The sequence below is a fragment of the Boleophthalmus pectinirostris genome, unplaced genomic scaffold (assembly GCF_026225935.1).
Source record: "Boleophthalmus pectinirostris isolate CB_2022bp ecotype Guang Dong unplaced genomic scaffold, ASM2622593v1 HiC_scaffold_21, whole genome shotgun sequence".
Taxonomy (NCBI): Eukaryota; Metazoa; Chordata; class Actinopteri; order Gobiiformes; family Gobiidae; genus Boleophthalmus; species Boleophthalmus pectinirostris.
This window is the reverse complement of record NW_026571175.1, coordinates 3,560,280-3,579,045: the sequence shown is the minus strand read 5'-3', so window position 1 is coordinate 3,579,045 and position 18,766 is coordinate 3,560,280. Positions and strand designations below refer to the sequence as shown.

General features: G+C 38.8%; 2 protein-coding genes across 2 annotated transcripts in view; both read right to left on the bottom strand.

Annotated features, from left to right (window-relative positions):
- eva1bb (eva-1 homolog Bb (C. elegans)) overlaps positions 1–14,481 on the bottom strand; it is a 24,156-nt gene extending 9,675 nt beyond the window's left edge. The window contains exons 1-2 of the mRNA XM_055157169.1: positions 14,399–14,481; positions 9,411–9,566 (exon numbers count right to left, since the gene is read on the bottom strand). Coding sequence (XP_055013144.1) covers positions 9,411–9,470 — 60 coding nt within the window. The 5' untranslated portion in view covers positions 9,471–9,566; positions 14,399–14,481. The remainder of the gene's footprint in view (positions 1–9,410; positions 9,567–14,398) is intronic.
- Positions 13,983–18,766, bottom strand: lsm10 (LSM10, U7 small nuclear RNA associated). The gene is made up of 3 exons (XM_020923821.2): positions 18,635–18,766; positions 16,350–16,656; positions 13,983–14,530 (listed from the first exon to the last, which is right to left on the bottom strand). Exons 2-3 carry the CDS (start codon positions 16,628–16,630, stop codon positions 14,401–14,403), a joined length of 411 nt encoding a protein of 136 aa, XP_020779480.1. The 5' UTR covers positions 16,631–16,656; positions 18,635–18,766; the 3' UTR covers positions 13,983–14,400.

The following is an 18,766-nucleotide window of genomic DNA, read 5'->3' as shown; positions in this document are numbered from 1 at the left end:
CTACAGGCTACTGCAATCTACTACAGATTCTACTACAGGCTACTGCAATCTACTACAGGCTACTACAGAGTCTACTACAGGCTACTACAATCTACTACAGGCTACTACAGGCTACTACAATCTACTACAGGCTACTACTGAGTCTACTACAGGCTACTGCAATCTACTACAGGCTACTAGAGTCTTCTGCAGTAGTGTGCTCAGAGGCAGGGTTTAGTTTATTCTTAGTCACAAAAATACTGGACACGATGGACAAGATGTTTATGTTAGAATTTGATGTTTAATCCAATCAGAAAGAAGAATGAGCCTCACATGACTCTCATTTGTGTTGCCAGTTTCAAAGCTGAAATCCAGTGTGTTTAAACCTAAAACGCATCTCTCTGATCTGGATGGTCTCTCCCTAAACCCCAAGACCTGCACCAGTCCTGAGTCAGTGCTAGTGCAGCCTCTGCAGCTTGGGGAGGGAATTCTGGAAGTTCTGAGCTTCACATGACGCCTGAACATAAACTGAGAATAAGACAAATGCAGGATGGGTCTGTATCTGGAGGTTAAGGTTTTTTTTCCTCTTTAAAACATGACAAACAGAACTACAGTGGTTCATTGTAAAGAGTTTGCAGTGATCCAAAGTTCTTCCTCACTTACTTTATGATTTCAGAGCATCCTAATTCTTCATCATGAACTTTCAGAGACCAGAGCAGAGTTTTCATGCCACGGTAATGCTTGCAACAACTAGCATGCTAATTATGTACTTCCTGATTCTCTAACTTATAATTAGATGCAGACCGTGAACTTATTTTGACCTCAAGAGCCGCTTATACAATATACATGTACTGAGGAAAGACAAAGTTTGCTCAAATACGATATGAAAAAAAAGTTTACAAGTTTAATGCCATAATGTGGACCATCCTAAAGCAATAACATCACCATGGAGACAAGCAGGTGGCAGACTCCCCCACAGAAAAGTTCCATTATGCACGTTCAAGTACACGATCTTCAAAACATTGTACAGTTTGTTTTGCACCCCGCCCTCGCTCACAATGATCACGAAAACTTCCACTTCCTCCTCAAACTGTCACGAACGCTTGTTTCATCCTCCTCGGTCGCCTTTGTCTGCGTTTGACACTTTTCCAGACACTCCCCATAATCCCTCACTCTCCTCCGTGCGCGCCGTCCCTTTAAACACGACCATAAAACACGCATGCACATCCTCCCCTTTAAGAGCAGATCAAACCTTGGACTGTCCCCGCCTCACGCCCAGAGTAGATCCTGCAGTAAAGTCTCCTCTGATCTGGCTCCTCTGATGTGACTCCATAAAACTCACACTGGCCTAATGAACTGTCTGAGGCTCCCGTTAAAGGGCCCATGTTACGCCACGTTTAACCACAAGCCCTGCACATTGAGGCTTTAGAATTCCTCTCGAACTGAAAATGAAGTGCTCCACTGTAAACATTAATACACCATCAATACATATTAACAACAATGTGGTGGATACCTCTGCCACCACTCCAGAGTGTCAGTATTATTTCATTTACATTAAGTCAATCACATTACACATAATTTAATTCCTTTATTTAGACTTATATTCTAATTTGAGTGCACACATTTTAGTTAATTTAAGTCTGATTTACTTACACTTGTTCTTTTTGTTTTTTTGAGCACTGGATGGAGGACCCTTGGGAGAAACCATCATGACTCAACGGGGGGGTTTAGTTAGTTTTATTAAGTTAGTTTGTTTAGTTTGCTTTAAGGTCACTTTATTATCACTTATTATTTTCTGTATTATTTGCCTTTTTGTTACGTTGATTAAGTTAGTAGTTTTAGTTAATTATTTAGTGTAATTCCTCTCTCTTGTGTTTAGTTTTAGTTGGTCCTCAAATATTGAAACACCTCTGTTCCTTTGTCTGGTTGGGCTAGTTTTGTTCTGTTCAGTTTGATTTAAGTTACCCCGGCTTTTGGGCCCGGCTTTTTTTTTGTTAATAATTTGCCTAATTTGAGCCTTTGTTACATTATATATATTTTTTTCACTTTATTAAATTTAAACTTATTTTTATACCTTGTCTTTGGCTTTCTGTTTGGTCGACTACAAACAACAAATTACACCATAAACAAATGAATACAGAATCACGACCTGGAACTGCCAATCTCTACACAGCAAAAACTGGAGCCTCAAATTTCAGGGTAAAATATTTCAGAGTTGTTTTTAACAAAAAATAGTGTTACTTTAACTATTTGAAAGTTAAATGGGGGTTCAAGTTGTGGTTATTTGCTAGGGTCGATATGGCTGAAGTTAATTCAACTTCCCCAAGTGTTAATTCAACTTCCCCTGGTGTTAATTTAACTTCTGGTGTGAATTTAACTTCTCCTGGTGTTAATTCAACTTCCCTTTGTGTTAATTCAACTTCTCTTAGTGTCAATTCAACTTTCCCTAGGGTTAATTTAACTTCTCATATTGTTAATTTGACTTCCCTTAGTGTTAATTCAGCTTCACCTGATATTAATTCAACTTTCCTTGGTGTTAATTTAACTTCTCTTAGTGTTAATTCAACCTCCCTCAGTGTTAATTCAACTTCCCCTGGTGTTAATTCAACTTTCCTTAGTGTTAATTTGGCTCCTCCCACCCACCACATCAAAGAGAAGACCAGTTTGAACCACTTTTGTACAGAATTTCATCTTAAATTAACTCAAATAAAGTGTAAATATAAAACTCCTCTGTGTGTTGTTTAGCTAAGTCAGGATAACTCTACAAAGTGTTATCCGTTTACTCTCAAAAAGTTAATATAACTCTTGATTTCAGGGTTAAACAGGAACTTTGGTCCAGTGTTACTTAATTAACATTTCTAAAAGTGTTAAATGAATTTTAGAACAGATTCATATAAACCCTCATATAACTCATATAAACCCTGAGAAAATGTTCAAATTGATTCTGTGAAAGTCAATTTTAACACTCCACTTTTTGCTGTGTACTGAACTAAAGGTTAAAAAAAAAGCTGTTCACTTGAAAACTAGAGCTTCATGACATCACAAGGTGGAACAGAGCGTTTGGAGCTTTGGGATTTAAAGAGTTACTCAAACATGTGAATGAAACAAAACACAACTCCACGTGTGGTTTTGAGGAGGGAACATTCCATCATAACTTAAAACTCACAAGTGTAAATTTCCTTTCAACAGAAGTTATGTCATGTTTTGATGTAATTCATATTTTTACACCATTTTGATTAAAGAGGCACCATGTAACTTTTCTTGGTGGTCTGTGGTCTCCATGGAGATGTAACTACTCTGTTGCTCCTGTGGTATTGAACGATGAAGAACAGATTTCCTTGTGGAGATATTAGTGGTAAGTGTATCTTCATCTTGTTTTGTCTGGAATGTTCCACAGTATGACATTAATCTATAACCCTCTAGAGCACAGGTGTCAAACATACGGCCTGGGGGCCAGATCCGGCCCTCCAAGACCTTTAATCTGGCCCTTGGCTGATTTTCTACTAAAATATTTGTATTATATTTTGTATTAAAATCTTGTTAATTTTCTGTGGTGTTTATCACAGCAGCGTCTCCAGTGTCTCTGTACGTGGCCCCTCCCACCAGAGCAGCACAAATGAAGACTTGTCTCTTTCCAAACGCTCTTAAAGGACGATCGTTTTGACTGTTGACCGTGACACCCTCATCAGAAAAATGTCCAACATGAGAAAAGTGGAGCCGAGTGCAGAATTTTACAACAAAAATTGACTTATTCCTATTTACATACAAGTTCATGTTAAAACTCTGTGTTGAAATTGGATTTTCCTTAAAGTTTCAGGTTCTTCATAATATTATAATATTTTGTAAAAGAAAGAGTTCATCAATTAAAAAAGATTTCTGTAATAGATTTGTGTTTCTCTGCACAAATATTTGAACTTATTGTTATTTTTGGGGTTTACATGACATGAGTTTTCTGATCCGGCCCCTTTGAGATCAAAGTAGGTTGGATACGGCCCCCGGACCAAAATGAGTTTGACACCTCTGGTCTAGAGAAATAGCTGCTGCTGCCAGGCCAAGGTACAGGTCAGATCTGTGGAGAGGCAAGCCCACTCACAGTAAGAATATGTGAATGGAGAAGTGTGGAACATGGCATTACAAGATGAAGAACAGACTTCCCCGTGGAGATGTTAAAGTGAATCTTCATCTTGCTTTGTCTGGAATGTTCCACAGTATAACATTAATCTGTTACATCTAGAAAAGTAGCTATTGCCGTCAAGCCAAGGTACAGGTCAGATCTGTGGAGAGGCAAGCCCACTCACAGTAAGAGCACATGCATGGAGAAGCTCAAAGTGTGAACATAGTATTGCAAGATGAAGAACAAACGTCACCTGTGGAGATATTAAATTGTATCTTCATCTTGTTTTGTCTGGAATGTTCCACAGCATGACATTAATCTTAACTAAAGATCAGATCTGTGGAGAGGCAAGCCCACTCACAGTATGAACACACGCACAGAGACATTCCAATCCAAATCCACTTTATTTTTCACATTTTTCCACATTTCACAAACAATTTCCAAAGTGTTCCAAGTGCAAAGTTCATAGTGTGGAACATTCCAGATCCAGAAAAGTTACACAGTGTGCCTTTAATTATAATTCCTGGAAAATATCTTTATCTCTATCCTGATTTTAGTTGAATAACCTGCACACTTATTATAAATCTGTTTTGTTTTACGCAATTCTCATTTGAATTTGAAGAGACAAGAGTATAAATTGTGCTCTGGTATATTTAGAAATTTAAACAGAAACAGAAATTTGTAGAATATTTTCATATATTTCTCAAAATTAAAAGAAAAAAAGATAATTAATATTGCTTAAGTATATGTCAATATCTAAAAAAAAAAAAGAGGAGAGAACCAGTTTTGTATTAAATTGTCAAAAGTCACTCACCTCTGTTTGGTTCAAATTCACAATCAGTGGCTTCTGGTTCAGTCCTGGTTAAATCCTGGTTTAGTCCTGGTTTAGTCCTGGTTTAGTCCTGGTTTAGTCCTAGTTTAGTCCTAGTTTAGTCCTGGTTCAGTCCTGTATAAGAGCTCCATGTCTCTGAGTGGAGTTGTTTTCACTCAAAGTCTGTGTCTGTCTCAGGACGTCCCATTTGACTATTCTGACACTCCTCTTCCTCCTCCTCTCCTCCTCTCTCTCTCTCTCTCCTACTCCACCCTTTTCCCTCTCTCTGTCTCTCCCACCCTCTTCTATCCCTCCCTTTTCTTCCTCTTTCTCTCTCTCCTCCTCTTCCATACCCTTTTCTTCCCACCACTCTCTTCTTCTCTCTTCTTTCCTTTCTCCTCTCTCCATCTTTCCCACTATCAATCATCTCTCCCTCTTTTTCCTCCCTCTCACACGCTCTCGATTCCCTCTCTCTCTTTCTCTCTCCTCCACTCCTTAATCTTCATCACAGTCCTCATCAGGCGCAGACCCACTTCCTGTTTCCTGCTCACACCAAAACAAACAAAATGGACGCCCACAGCTACAGAAACAAAGTCCAAAAAAAAAAAAAGTTCAATATCGGTGGAAAAAAAACTAAAAAACTGCAATAATATAAATGTGCATTCCCTTGTGTCCTTGGGCGAGACACTTTACTCATCTTTCCTGTGTGACTGAGAGGCCCTTTGGTAATCAGAATCAGGCCCAGGGCAGCTATGACTACACAAGACCAAAGTCCAGTCCAGAATCTGATCCCGGTCTAAGTCCTGGTCTGGTCCTAAGTAGAGTCCTTACAGTAGAGTCCATGATGAGGTCTTGGCCGGTCCTTAATCCTGGTCTAGAGTCCAGTTTCAGGCTGTGTTCACACTTGTGCACACTCATCGCATTAAAATTGGGACTAAACCAGATCCAAACCTGGACTAGATCAGGACTAAAAAAAAAGGATTGTAAGTCCAAGTTCCAGTGAAATGGGCTCAGTTTAGTTTAGTGAACATACCTCCTGGTTTAGTCCTGAGTTAGTCCTGGTTTAGTCCTGGTTCAGTCCTGGTTTAGTCCGGAGTTAGACCTGGTTCAGTTCTGGTTTAGTCCAGAGTTAGACCTGAGTTAGACCTAGTTCAATCCTAGTTCAGTCCTAGTTCAGTCGGGAGTTAGACCTGGTTCAGTCCTAGTTCAGTCCTGGTTCAGTCCTGGTTCAGTCCTGGTTCAGTCCTGGTTCAGTCTTGGTTCAGTCCTGGTTCAGTCTTGGTTCAGTCCTGGTTTAGTTCGGAGTTAGACCTAGTTCAGTCCTAGTTAAGGCCTGGTTTAGTCAGAGGTTAGATCTGGCTTGGTCCTGGTTTAGTCCTGAGTTAGAACTGGTTCAGTCCCAGATCAGTCCGGGTTTACTACGGAGTTAGATCTGATTCAGTCCTGGTTTAGTCCGGAGTTAGACCTGGTTTAGTCCTAGTTCAGTCCTGGTTTAGTCCGGAGTTAGACCTGAGTTAGACCTGAGTTCAATCCTAGTTCAGTCCTAGTTCAGTCCGGAGTTAGACCTGGTTCAGTCCTAGTTCAGTCCTGGTTTAGTCCGGAGTTAGACCTGGTTCAGTCCTGGTTTAGTCCAGCTTTAGGCCTGGTTCAGTCCTGGTTTAGTCCCGAGTTAGTCTGGAGTTAGTTCAGGTTCAGTCCTGGTTTACTAAGGAGTTAGACCTGGTTTAGTCCTAGTTAAGTCCTAGTTTAGTCAGAGGTTAGATCTGGCTTGGTCTTGGTTTAGTCCTGAGTTAGAGCTGGTTCAGTCCTAGTTCAGTCCTGGTTTAGTCCGGAGTTAGACCTGGTTCAGTCTTAATTCAGTCTTGGTTTAGTCTGGAGTTAGATCTGGTTCAGTCCTGGTTTAATTTTGAGTTAGACCTGGTTCAGTACTAGTTCAGGCCTAATTTAGACCTAAGTTAGACCTGGTCCAGTCCAGGTCCAGTCCAGGTCCAGTCCAGGTCCATTCCTATTGAAGGAAAAAGGGTGGAACAGGAAATAACAGAAAGTGAATCAGCTCTGAGTCTCAGGCCTCTGGGATTAATGCTCTCTTTGTGTGGGTGCAGGGGTCTCTTGCTTAGTCCTGGTTTAGTCTGGGTCAAGTCCTGGTTCAGTCCTGGTTTAGTCCTGGTTAAGTCCTGGTTAAGTCCTGTTTGGACTTGGTTTAGACCTGGTTTAAACTGTAGGTCCCCAATTGGTTCCAAAGGTAAAATGATCTCAAAATTATAGTTGTTTTGGTGGCTTATCTAGTCCTGATTTATTCCTGGTTTAGTCCTGGTTTAGTCCTAGTTTAATCCTGGTTTAGTCCTGGTTTTAGATCCCACTATTGGCCCCCTTTTGGTTAATTGGTTCCAAAAGTGAATTGGTCTCAAAATTATAATTGTTTTTGTTGATTATCTAGTCCTGATTTGGTTCTAGTTTAGCCCTGGTTAATCCTGGTTTAGACCTAGTGTAGTCCTGGTTTAGTCCTGGCTTTAGACCCCACTGTTGGTCCCCGTTTTGGTTAATTGGTTCCAAGGTGAATTGGTCTCAAAATTATAATTGCTTTTATGGTTTATCTAGTTCTGATTTGGTCCTGGTTTAGACCTAGTTAAGTCCTGGTTTAGTCCTGGTTCATTCCGGATTTAGACCTAGTTTAATCCTGATTTAGTCCTGGTTTAGACCTAGTTTAGTCCTGGTTTAGTCCTGGTTTAAACCCCACTCTAGGTCCCCATTTTGGTTCATTGGTTCCGAGGTGAACTGGTCTCAAAATAGTTTAGTCCCTGTTTAGTCTAAATTCAGTCCAGGTTTCGCTCCATTTGCGTGTGAACGTACTCTTTGTCCAGACCTCAGTCCAGTTCCCAGACCTAGTCCAGTTGTGACACAGTCCTGGTTTAGTTCTAGATTAGACCTGTATACTTAACTCCATGTTTCGTAACTGATCTTGAGTCCCTCCAGGGTTCAGCAGGTGCAGATTTGTTATAAAAGTAGTCTATTGTTTTTGTTTTCGTGGCTGTTTTTGCACACAGCCCTATGCTCTATTCTGGGTGCGTTACCGTGGCAATGAATCATGTTTTTTTTTAAGTGGAACCTTTCATTTTGTGGTTTGAGCAGCTCAGACCAGTGTCCGACTCACACAAACACAACTCAACCAAGACAAACACTACAGCTCTCCTATCACACCGCTCTGCACGCAGAGGCTGAAATGGACCGGGTTTAGCTCTGGTTAGGTCCTGGCTTAGTCCAGGTTTAGTCCAGGCTTAGTCCTGGTATTGTCCACATTTGGTCCAGGTTTTATCCTGGTGTAACCCTGGTTTAGTCCTGTTTTATACCTGCTTTAGTCCTGGTATAATCTTGGTTTAGTCCTCGTTTAGATCTGATTTAGTCCAAGTATTTAGTCTTAGTTTAATCTTGGGTTTAGACCTTGCTCAAAACTGGTATAGTATTGGTTTAGACCTGATTTAGTCCTAGTATTGTCCAGATTTAGTCCTTGTATAGACCTGGTTTAGACCTGGTTTAGTCCTGGATTAGTCCTGGTTTAGTCCTGGTTTAGACCTGTTTTAGACCTGGTATTGTTCAGATTTGGTCCTGGTTTAGTCCTGGTTTAGTCCTGCTTTAGTCCTGCTTTAGACCTGGTTTAGTTCTGGTTTACTCCTGGATTAGTCCTGGTTTAGTCCAGGTTTAGACCTGGTTTAGTCCTGGTTTAGTCCTGGTTTAGACCTGGTTTAGACCTGGTATAGTTCAGATTTGGTCCTGGTTTAGTCCTGCTTTAGTCCTGCTTTAGACCTGGTTTAGTTCTGGTTTACTCCTGGATTAGTCCTGGTTTAGTCCAGGTTTAGACCTGGTTTAGTCCTGGTTTAGACCTGGTTTGGACCTAGTATTGTCCAGATTTGGTCCTGGTTTAGTCCTGGTTTAGTCTGCTTTAGACCTGGTTTAGACCTGGTATTGTCCAGATTTGGTCTTGGTTTAGACCTGGTTCAGTTCTTGATTAGACCTGGGTTAGTCCTGGATTAGTCCTAGTTTCAAGACTAAAATAACAAAAAAACAACAAAAACGAAACTTGTATACATTTCTGTGGCATTTTTCAAACTGAGAATTATTTTCAGAAACAATAAAAGGACAGATTTACACGGTGAGCCAGTGAGCCCATGACACCACAGAAATGCATATCGTGTATATTTAGACGACATGGGAGAACAGAAATGCACAGGGCTTATCTGGTTATGTTCTGGAGTCAGTCAAACTAAAGACACTGCTGGAGTTAAGTCAGTAGAGCTGAGTTTCACATGACATCACAACATCCTGTAGACCCGGGCTGGGCAATTCTGTTTTCCATGGGGCACATGAGAAACAGAAAATATTGTCCTTAACTCAATTCTGCATAATATTAATTGCATTTTGGGGATTACACAGATATAATGACACATGAGAATAGAAAAGAAAACCATTTAATGTGGAAAATCATATTCTATCGGCCCTATTCATGCTTACCAGGAGACGTTTGGAAACATGTGGATGACGATTTCCGATGTAGTTCCCGACACTGGACATGTGATAAAAGCCTGGATTCAGCAGCAGCGTCTTCACAACCTGACAAATCTTTCCCTGGGGGACTTCGATGTCACTCACAGGCAGCTGGTTGATCTGCTGAACATAACGGAACACTACAATGACATCTTTTTTTTAAGTTAGACAAATTATAATACACAAACTAATAGGCAATTTATAAAAGGAAAAAAAGAAAGAAGACTACGACAACTAGATGAAGAAAACTGGGCCATTTTCTCAGTTTTCCCAGATTTTATTGTCTGCAGAGCCCAAAGGAAGTCGTCATCTGCATGTTTCCAAACGTCTTCTAGTTTTGTGATATAAGCGTGAACAGAGGTCATTGTCTAAAGCGCGGGTCTTCAACATTTTTTCTCTGGTGAGCTACATATACAAAATGAAAATCCCAGAGAGATACTAGTTTTAGCGGTCGCAAGAAATTGAGTAAATAAGTCACGGTGAGATTTGTGGTACAGTTAGATGCCTATAAAACATAAACCATTATCCATTTAGTGTCCACACATGCACAGTGGTAACAGGCATTTCATTAATAAAATTTAGTTTATTCAGCACAATCCATGTAATTCAGAAATCCACTGGAGAGCTACTTGGAAAGTTTGGAGAGCTCCCAGCAGATCCCGAGCTACAGGTTGGAGATCCCTGGTTAAAAGAAAGAGTGCTTTTTTATTTATTATCATCACGGTATTGGAATCGGTATTGAGTATCGAGTTTACTCCGTAATAGGACTGGGTATCATTAAGAAGTCACTAATACGATACATAGGCCACGATATGATGCATATCTCAATACAGTGCACTCTCGATTCAATACAATATATTTCAAATCGATTCAGTAGGGTTCAGTAGAAAATAAAGGCTAAATCATGTCTGTGATACAAAAAGTCTTTGTTAAACCACTTCCTGTGGTTTAACAAACAAAGTTCAAACAAAACAAAGTTCATATGAAACACAAACATTTTAATCCTCAAAACTGTGAAAATCTCAAATGTGTAGCTTAAAAAAGTTTCCTTCCTCCAAACAAAGAACAAAAACATAGAGCTATAAGAAAATAATTTAACAAAATATACCAAAAAGTACTTTAGGTGATATATGAATACAGCAGCCCACGATATCGATACTGTATCATCACATTAAACGATACGATATATGGATATTTCAATATTTTTGCACATCCCTACTCCTTAATATCCTTTAGCGTCCACTCCTTAATATTGTTTAATATCGTTTAGCACAGGGGTCATCAAACTAAGGCCCGCAGGCCAACTGCAGCCCTCCACGCCCGATCCCCTGACCCTTTGACTGACCCCCCCAGCCCCTCTGCCCCAACACTTGAACTGGCCCTGAGGCAATCCTCAAAAGTGTCATGGCCTACTTTTTTTAATTACTTTCTGGCAAATAACAACACAACTTTGTCTTGTATTCTGTTGATTTTTTCAATTAAAAGATGACATTTATATGAAGTATTTATATTTAAATCATTATATGACGTATTCACATTTGCTGCCAAATTTTCATCACCTGACAAACTCGAGATCAAACAGTGACAGTTAACGCACGTGCAGAGTTCTGTAGTGCAGTTAAGGACAGAAAAACAGCAAGTGTTACACTGCGACTACGAAACTTGAGTAAGAAAACTTGACAGTGTTGAGTTTTCAAAGAACAGTGAACGACCGATTCTTTTTTTGTCTGATATGTAAAGAAAGTGTCACCGTTTTCAAAAAACATAATCTGCGTCGTATAACAATTCTGTTATACGACCGACCTGCCCCCTGCCCCCATCACAGTCAGAAGAGATAATGTGGCCCCCAGAGAAAAACGTTTGGTGACCCTGATTTAGCGTCTACTTCTTAATATCATTTAGTGTCTGCTCCTTAAGATCGTTTAAGATCGTTTAGTGTCTAATCCTTAATATTGTTTAATATCGTTTAGTGTCTACTCCTTAATATCGTTTAATATTGTTTTAGTATTGTTTAATATCGTTTACTGTCTACTCCTTAATATCATTTAATATCGATTAGTGTCTTCTCCTTAATATCATGTTTAATATTGTTTTAATATCGTTTAGTGTCTACTCCTTAATATTGTTTAATATCGTTTTAATATCGTTTAGTGTCTACTCCTTAATATCATTTAATATTGTTAAATATCGTTTAGTGTCTATTCCTTAATATCGTTTGGCGTCTATTTCTTAATATCGTTTAGTGTTTAATGTTTAGTGAGCAGCACTTGGGTCTAGTCACTAAACACTGGAAATACCAAATACCAAAGACCATTTTTTACCACTCTACCATCTACTAAAGAAGTTCTGAATTTTCTACACATTATAGAAGTCTTGACATCAGCTAAATATATACAAAGGCTGAGTGTTTGACGTGCGTTCTTGCCTCGGCCCTGTCCTCCTCCTGACCCTATGGAAAAACATACCACACATTCTCCAATTTAAGTCATTTAAAAACAAGAGGCCAAACAATGAGGAGTCTAACCCACAACCTCCCCACCGAGAGAAGGAGCCGGGCTAACCACTCTGCCACGGTCCATTGCGTAACGTGTTTGTGGTTAAATGTTTTCTGTGACTAATCCTGTCCGTATTATTGTATTTCGTTTTGTTTCATGATATTGCGGTGGTCAGATTTTCCGGGTCCAGTCCTCTCCCCTCGGACACTCACTTTTTCCAATTAAACACAACACTGGCTCTGTGCAGCACGGTGGAAAACTGGACAGGAATTCTGCTGATCGTTTACAGCTGATGTCATCAACGTTCTCTAGGGGTGTGATGCTAACTGGAAGCACTACTCGGTCTGAAGCTCTGTTACTCAAATTAGACTCAGGGTTCCCCACTCTTTTTCACTGACAACATTTCAAAACTTTTCCAAGACTTTTTCATGACCTAAAGTGAATTTTCCATGACTTTACAGCACCTTCACTTTTAGGGCTAAATATGAAATGTGAACTCTTTCCACTCACCTTATGGTTTGAGATGATAGTTTTTTAACATTCAAAATACTGTCAGTTAGGGATGAGCAAAAATATCAAAATATCGATATATCGTATTGTTTAATGTGAGGATACAGTATCAATATCGTGGGCTGCTGTATAGATATATTGAGTATTTGTTGGTATATTTTACTAAGTCCGAAAGAGCCAATATGAGCTCAGAGGCATGACCATGTTTATCAAAAAGAAAATCACAACAAACATTTGAAATTTTGTAAATCTGTTAAAGAGCTGGAGCTGTGGAACAACTGTACAGAAAACCTCAAATTGTGCACCAGTCTCTTTCACCTTATAAAGAAGTTTAAATGTTTAACTCTGGACAGATACATGAAATATGAGACTTAGTTTGTGCTGTAGAACTTTGTTGTTCTGTTTCTGATTTGTTTGTTTCCTCCTGCTGTATTTTTGAAGATGAACTGGTGTCAAGATGAAGCTCTGACAAAGGAATAAAGGGTAAAGGCAGAATAAGCTTAAGCTTCAGCCTGCACCTTTTCAGTCTGTGTATGTTAAATATCACTGTTTGTGAATTAATGTCAAAATATACCTGTGACCGAAATAAATAAATAAAATAAAAAATATATTTTGTTACAGCTACAGATTTGTTGTTTGTTCAGAGAAAGGAAACTCATTTATGTGACACATTTGACCTTTTCACTGTTTTGATGATGATAAATGTTTGTTTCATATGAACTTTACACAAGAAGTGGTTTAACAAAGACTTTTAGAATCACAGCCAGGATTAAGCCATTGTTTTTTACTGAACAATATGGAATCGATTTTAAATATACCGTATTGAATCGAAAGTGCGCTGTATTGAGATATGTATCGTATCGTGGCCTATGTATCGAGGTATGTATCGTATCGACAACTTCTTACTGATACCCAGCCAAAGTGTCAGTGCATTTATTGTTGTCTCTTTTCAGATGTTCAGAAATAATCAGAATAGCCTCATGAGAACTTAACAGTACGCTGGAGTTATGTGAAAGAGATACTAAAATTTCATGACTTTTCCAGGCCTAGAAAATGACATTTTCAATTTCCATGACTTTTCCAGGATTTCCATGACCGTGGAAACCCTGTTCAGTTTTATCTGAGCTTTATTTGAACATAATCTGACCAGAAAGAGCTGACTGAGATGATTTGTGCTGTGAATCAAGTCTCTCACACATCAAATTACAGACACAAGTGAGCCAAGAGTTTTTCAGCGAGTCGCTCTCACCTTTTAGTTCAAAATCAAACTCCTAAACAGAACTACGAACACTCGGACTGATCACAGGCTCCTGAAAATGTTTCAGTCTGAACATTTTCAGACTGTTTTAAAGCTTTTTAGTGTGCATTCTGTCACAGTGGTAAATGCTGAACATTCCACCATAGAGATATATGTAAAACACCCCCAGCGTTATGTCACCGCAAAGTATCAAGAGAATTGAATCTACTGTGACAAATGAGTTAGGTTGTGTCTTTGGGGTAGAATAATGGGGATGAATAATAATTTCTGAGGCAGTTGTGAAAAAAATCATTTGACTTTAGTTTATTTCTCCTGACAGAGACACTGAACTTTGTGCCTGTTTGGTTTCATGTGGATAGGCCCAGTGATCAAAGAGATATGAGCCATAAACCAGGTCAAGAAATCTGCATCTGACAGTCACACAGCAAACTCCACCTGAGAACTCTGACCTGTCTCCAGCTCTGCTTAAACTATACTTTAAATGGGTAAATGTGTTTCTAAACTCAAATAATCTGACTAAATCTGCAAATGATACAAATTAAAAAGAAAAAAAAAGATGTAAAAAAAACTATAGTTTTGATTAACTGAATGTCAAACTACAACATAAAATGACCCACGTTACAAGAGTCCTTTTCATTGTCCAGAGATTGTCCACAGAACTTAAACCTGTCCTTCTTTTCTTTCTTTCTCACTCTTATCTCTTGCTCTTGGTGAATTCCTTGCGCCCTCCTCCGTCCTTCCCAAAGTTCCGGACTCGGTGGATCCGTCTGATCTGGTCCTGGATGGTTTGGAGGATGTCCATGTGGTCTGGGATGTGCACGTACCTGAGGAGAGACGCACTGTTAAGGACACTTGACAGTTCATAAGAAACAAGAACGAACGTTTGCTTTTGCACATGGGGCTGCTCTTGTAGCTCCTACATTCAAACACATTTTAAGTATCATGTTATGTTACTTTAAAGCTTTCGTTTATCTGTAATTAGACTGGCTGCCCTGCCACTCTTCTATTCTCACATCTCAACACTAGTGCAGCCTACATTACTACTAAGTCTGGTCAAGAGGTAACGGAGGGAAACAGGGGCAGGGTTTTTTACTTTCAAATGTCTCTTATTCAGAAACTAGAGGGACTATTGAAATAAGTAAAGTATCAGAATTAGGAAAGAGTTACACTCCAACAGGGTCAAGTTAAACCTGTGATATTCTTTCAAGTTGTTGACAAAAAATTTAAAAACTCATGTCAGTAACGGAGGGAATGAAATATGCAGCACTTTTTGGGCAATAAATCCAAACAGTGATAACTCTTGGTTCTCACTTCCATATCCTTAACAAACTGGTTTGAATATTTGCTTCATATAGTTTTCTACCATATGGTACAAGATTAGGTTGAAAAACCTCTTAGTTTTTGAGTCATGAGATTTTTTATTAAGAAAGGTCATGGTAACGGAGGGAAAAGTAACGGAGGGAAAATTGTGCAAACAAGTAGAAGGTGCAGGATTTTACATCATTTGTCAACTTTTTTCTTCCAAATACTTTAATATTACTTCAAAATGAAAGGAAACTATTTCTATAAAATATGTCAGTCCTTCCAAGCAAATTTTTATCATTTTAAATACATTGTTTTTTGAAAAATCATGTACCTTCATGAACAGTTCAAAGATGGAATAACACAAGATATGATGAAATACATCCATTTATTTACATGATTTGCAGGTCTTTGAAATTAGGGAAATCATTTTTGTTCCATGTTTCATACATGGTCTGTTTAAAACATATGGAACTTTAGAACCAAAAATGATACAGAAAAAAGGTCAACAGTTTCATAAACTAGAGTACATATGTATCTGTTCAATACATTTTTATATCAGATGCATTAACTTGAATTTTTGGCCTTGCTGTTTACTTCTGCTTGACCGGGCCCTACTGGGAGTATGAGATCATTCTAGAATCTGAAAACTACAATATTAATTTTTTAAATAACAGAACCGTACAGTATTGGTATCGTGGGCTGCTGTATCAATATTGCCAAGAGTATTTTTAGGTATATTTTACTAAATTATTTTGTGTACGAGCTACAGTTGTGTTGTGTTGACACTGGTTTGATGAGTAAAATGGGTGTTTATCATATTAACTTTGCACGAACTTAGTGGACTTAAAGACTTTCAGTATCACTTTGGGGTGTATGAAAATTTTGATTCAATGATATATTGTGATACTTCATTGCCCAATTCTCAAATCAATTCAAAATGCATGTGAATCGATTTTTTAAATAATATTTTTTCAAAAATTCATTAGTTACATTCACTGTTTTGATGATTTAAACATTTTTATAAATATTTCATACAACTGTGTTCTCGTGAAGGTGCAGTGTGTGACTGTATTAATAGAAGTAATTATTGATAAATCGCAATATATTGTCCTATGTTTTTGTATCAGTATATATCCTGATATATTGAATCGTGACAGGCATATCAAGATATGTATTGTCAGACTCATGGCAACGCACACAGTAGTATCACAGCCATGATCTAGCCTTTGTTTTCTACTGAACTGAATCGAATTGTACTGAATCAAAATGTATAGTACAGTGGCCTATGTATCGAGGTATGTTTTGTATTTGCAACTTCTTAGCCCTAGTAATTTGTACCTGACGTTCCTCCCGGTGATGAACAGGTCCTGTAGCCGAGTTTCCCTTCCCCTCCTGTCTCTGAACTGCACATCACACAGTCTGATGTTCATGAAGGCGTCCACGTTCACCACTCTGCCGCGCGCACTGCTCTCGTCCCTCAGCTCCACCGTGGTCACCTGACCCTGCACGCCCTGCAACAGCACCACCAAGCTGTTCTCCGCGATACTGCGCTCGCGGATGGAGTTACACACCTCCCCGAAGACAGCGGAGGAGCCAGAGGCCTCCTCCTCTCGGTCCATCAAGGAGAGAGGAGAGGAGAGGCGATCTGTGAGGGGAAAAAGATGGGAGAATTATTACAAAGTAGAGCTGCAAGATGAATCACAATTAGCAAATTGCAAAGGCTGCAAAAGTACCACAATTTCCTCCACAAACAAAATCTTCTATCTTATTCTGCATAAAAACGGCTGACCATGTAGTTTAGATCTGTACAATTATGTTCTGAAATGTGATTCTTGTATTTGTCAGTTCAGATTTCAGTCTTTCAATTCTTCTTGATGTGTTTATAATGTGAAGTTTAACAGAATTCTATTATTAAATCAACAAACCACAAGTCTAATCTAATAAGTAAGGTATTAAACTTAAACTATGTCCATGGAGATAAGCAGGTGACACCAGCAGCCTAAAGTGCAAAAAACAGTTTTTAAATTGCTATTGCTGTGTTACAAAAACATGCAAACAATTTCTCTAAAATAACATAGTTTAAAGGTCATGTTACACTGCTTTCTGGTCTATGTTATACTGTTGTTTCATTCACATGAGTTCTTCTCTCAAACTGAAAACTTTCCACCTTGTGATGTCATGTGGTAATACAGGAAGTGGTCCACTCACAGATACATACAACATACACCTTCACTTTCACAATTTCAGCCCACAATGTTCAATCTCCAATGAACTGAATAAAAGGTAATAGCTGTTAACTTGAAAACTACCATATCATGACATCACAACGTGGAACAGAGCATTTTGAGCTTTGGAGATGTTGACAGACTAATAATAAAGGATTACTCAAACATGTGTGAATGAAACTCCAGGTCTGTTTTTGAGGAGGTAACAACATTATAACACAACTTAAAGCTCACAAGAGTTACTTGTGTGTAATATAAGGCCTTTAAAATGACAAAGGACCCAGTGAGTACCACCAGAAGAAACCCAAGAAGCACTAGATTGCACTAAAGGATGGGTCAAACGTTAAGAACTTCCCCACGACTTGAATATAGAGTAACCTATACATTAGAGCAGAGGTGGGACCAAGTCAATGTTTGGCAAGTCTCAAGAAAGTCTTAAGTCTTTAACCTCAAGTCCAAGTCAAGTCCCAAGTCAAATACAGACAAGTCCAAGTTGAGTCTCAAGTCATTGTCCCATTAGTCCAAGTCAAGTCCAAGTCGTCTGCTTTGAGCTTCAAGTCATTTCATGTCTTTAAACCAAAGAACCAAATAGAGGTTCGATTTTTGCAGATTATATACATTTTAAGATAAATTGTATTGTAAAGTTCATAGTATATTTATGAGTATTTATAGAGTATGCAAGAGTTGTAGAAAGGCTATTTTTTCTTTTTAAACATCTTGACAAGATCTTAGTGTAAATCATTACTGTCAGACTAGAAAGAATTCATATTTAAAAGTGCTTCTTAAGCCTTCATAAGTCACAGGCCTCAAGTCCGAGTCAACTCCCAAGTCATTATCAAGTCAAGCCTCAAGTCCTAAAAATAGTGACTCAAGTCTGACTTGAGTTTAAGTCACAACTTGCTCTGCATCAGTGTAACCAGACGTCTCTATTTACCCGGACAGTCCCAGTTTTAAGAGCTGTGTCCCCTGTCCAAGGAGATTTACACAAAACCACTGATTTGTCCCAGTTTTGTTCAAGAAATGTCCCAGGTGTCCCTATTTTGGACGAATGTGTAACCTGCCAACAGTAGAGAGACATACATTGTTATCTGTTTCGGTAAAATACAGAAAAGCTGCTTAAAAATGACAAAAACAATGATAATGTGACTATACTGACTCATGTTCGTCATGAATGGTCTCTGCAGTTTACAGTTTACCTTAATCACGCACTTTCACACAATTGTATTATTACCAAGCACTAAAAAAACAGGGATGTCCCAGATTGTTCTTTTGAAAATCTGCTCATCCTACTACACATTCAGTGCACAGATATTGTAGGTATAGATATTGTACAGCCGGTGAGGTTTACGTGCACAAATGTTTCAAATACACATGAACGTAAAAGAATTGAACCAGCACCTTTAAGTCAAACCCCACGTGCACAAGGACGAGGTGTAGAAAAGCTCGTTCCGATCAGAGAAAAGAGGAGGAGAGAAAAAGATGTATAAAGATGGATGTAAACATGTGGAGTTTTCCCGCAAGAAACATGAG

Coding starts and splice junctions, on each gene's coding strand:
- lsm10 (XM_020923821.2), bottom strand. CDS start 16,630: ATGGACCGAGAGGAGGAGGCCTCTGGCTCCTCCGCTGTCTTCGGGGAG. Junction 14,531..16,349: donor ATCACCGGGAGGAACGTCAG/GTACAAATTACT, acceptor GTCTCTCCTCAG/GTACGTGCACATCCCAGACC.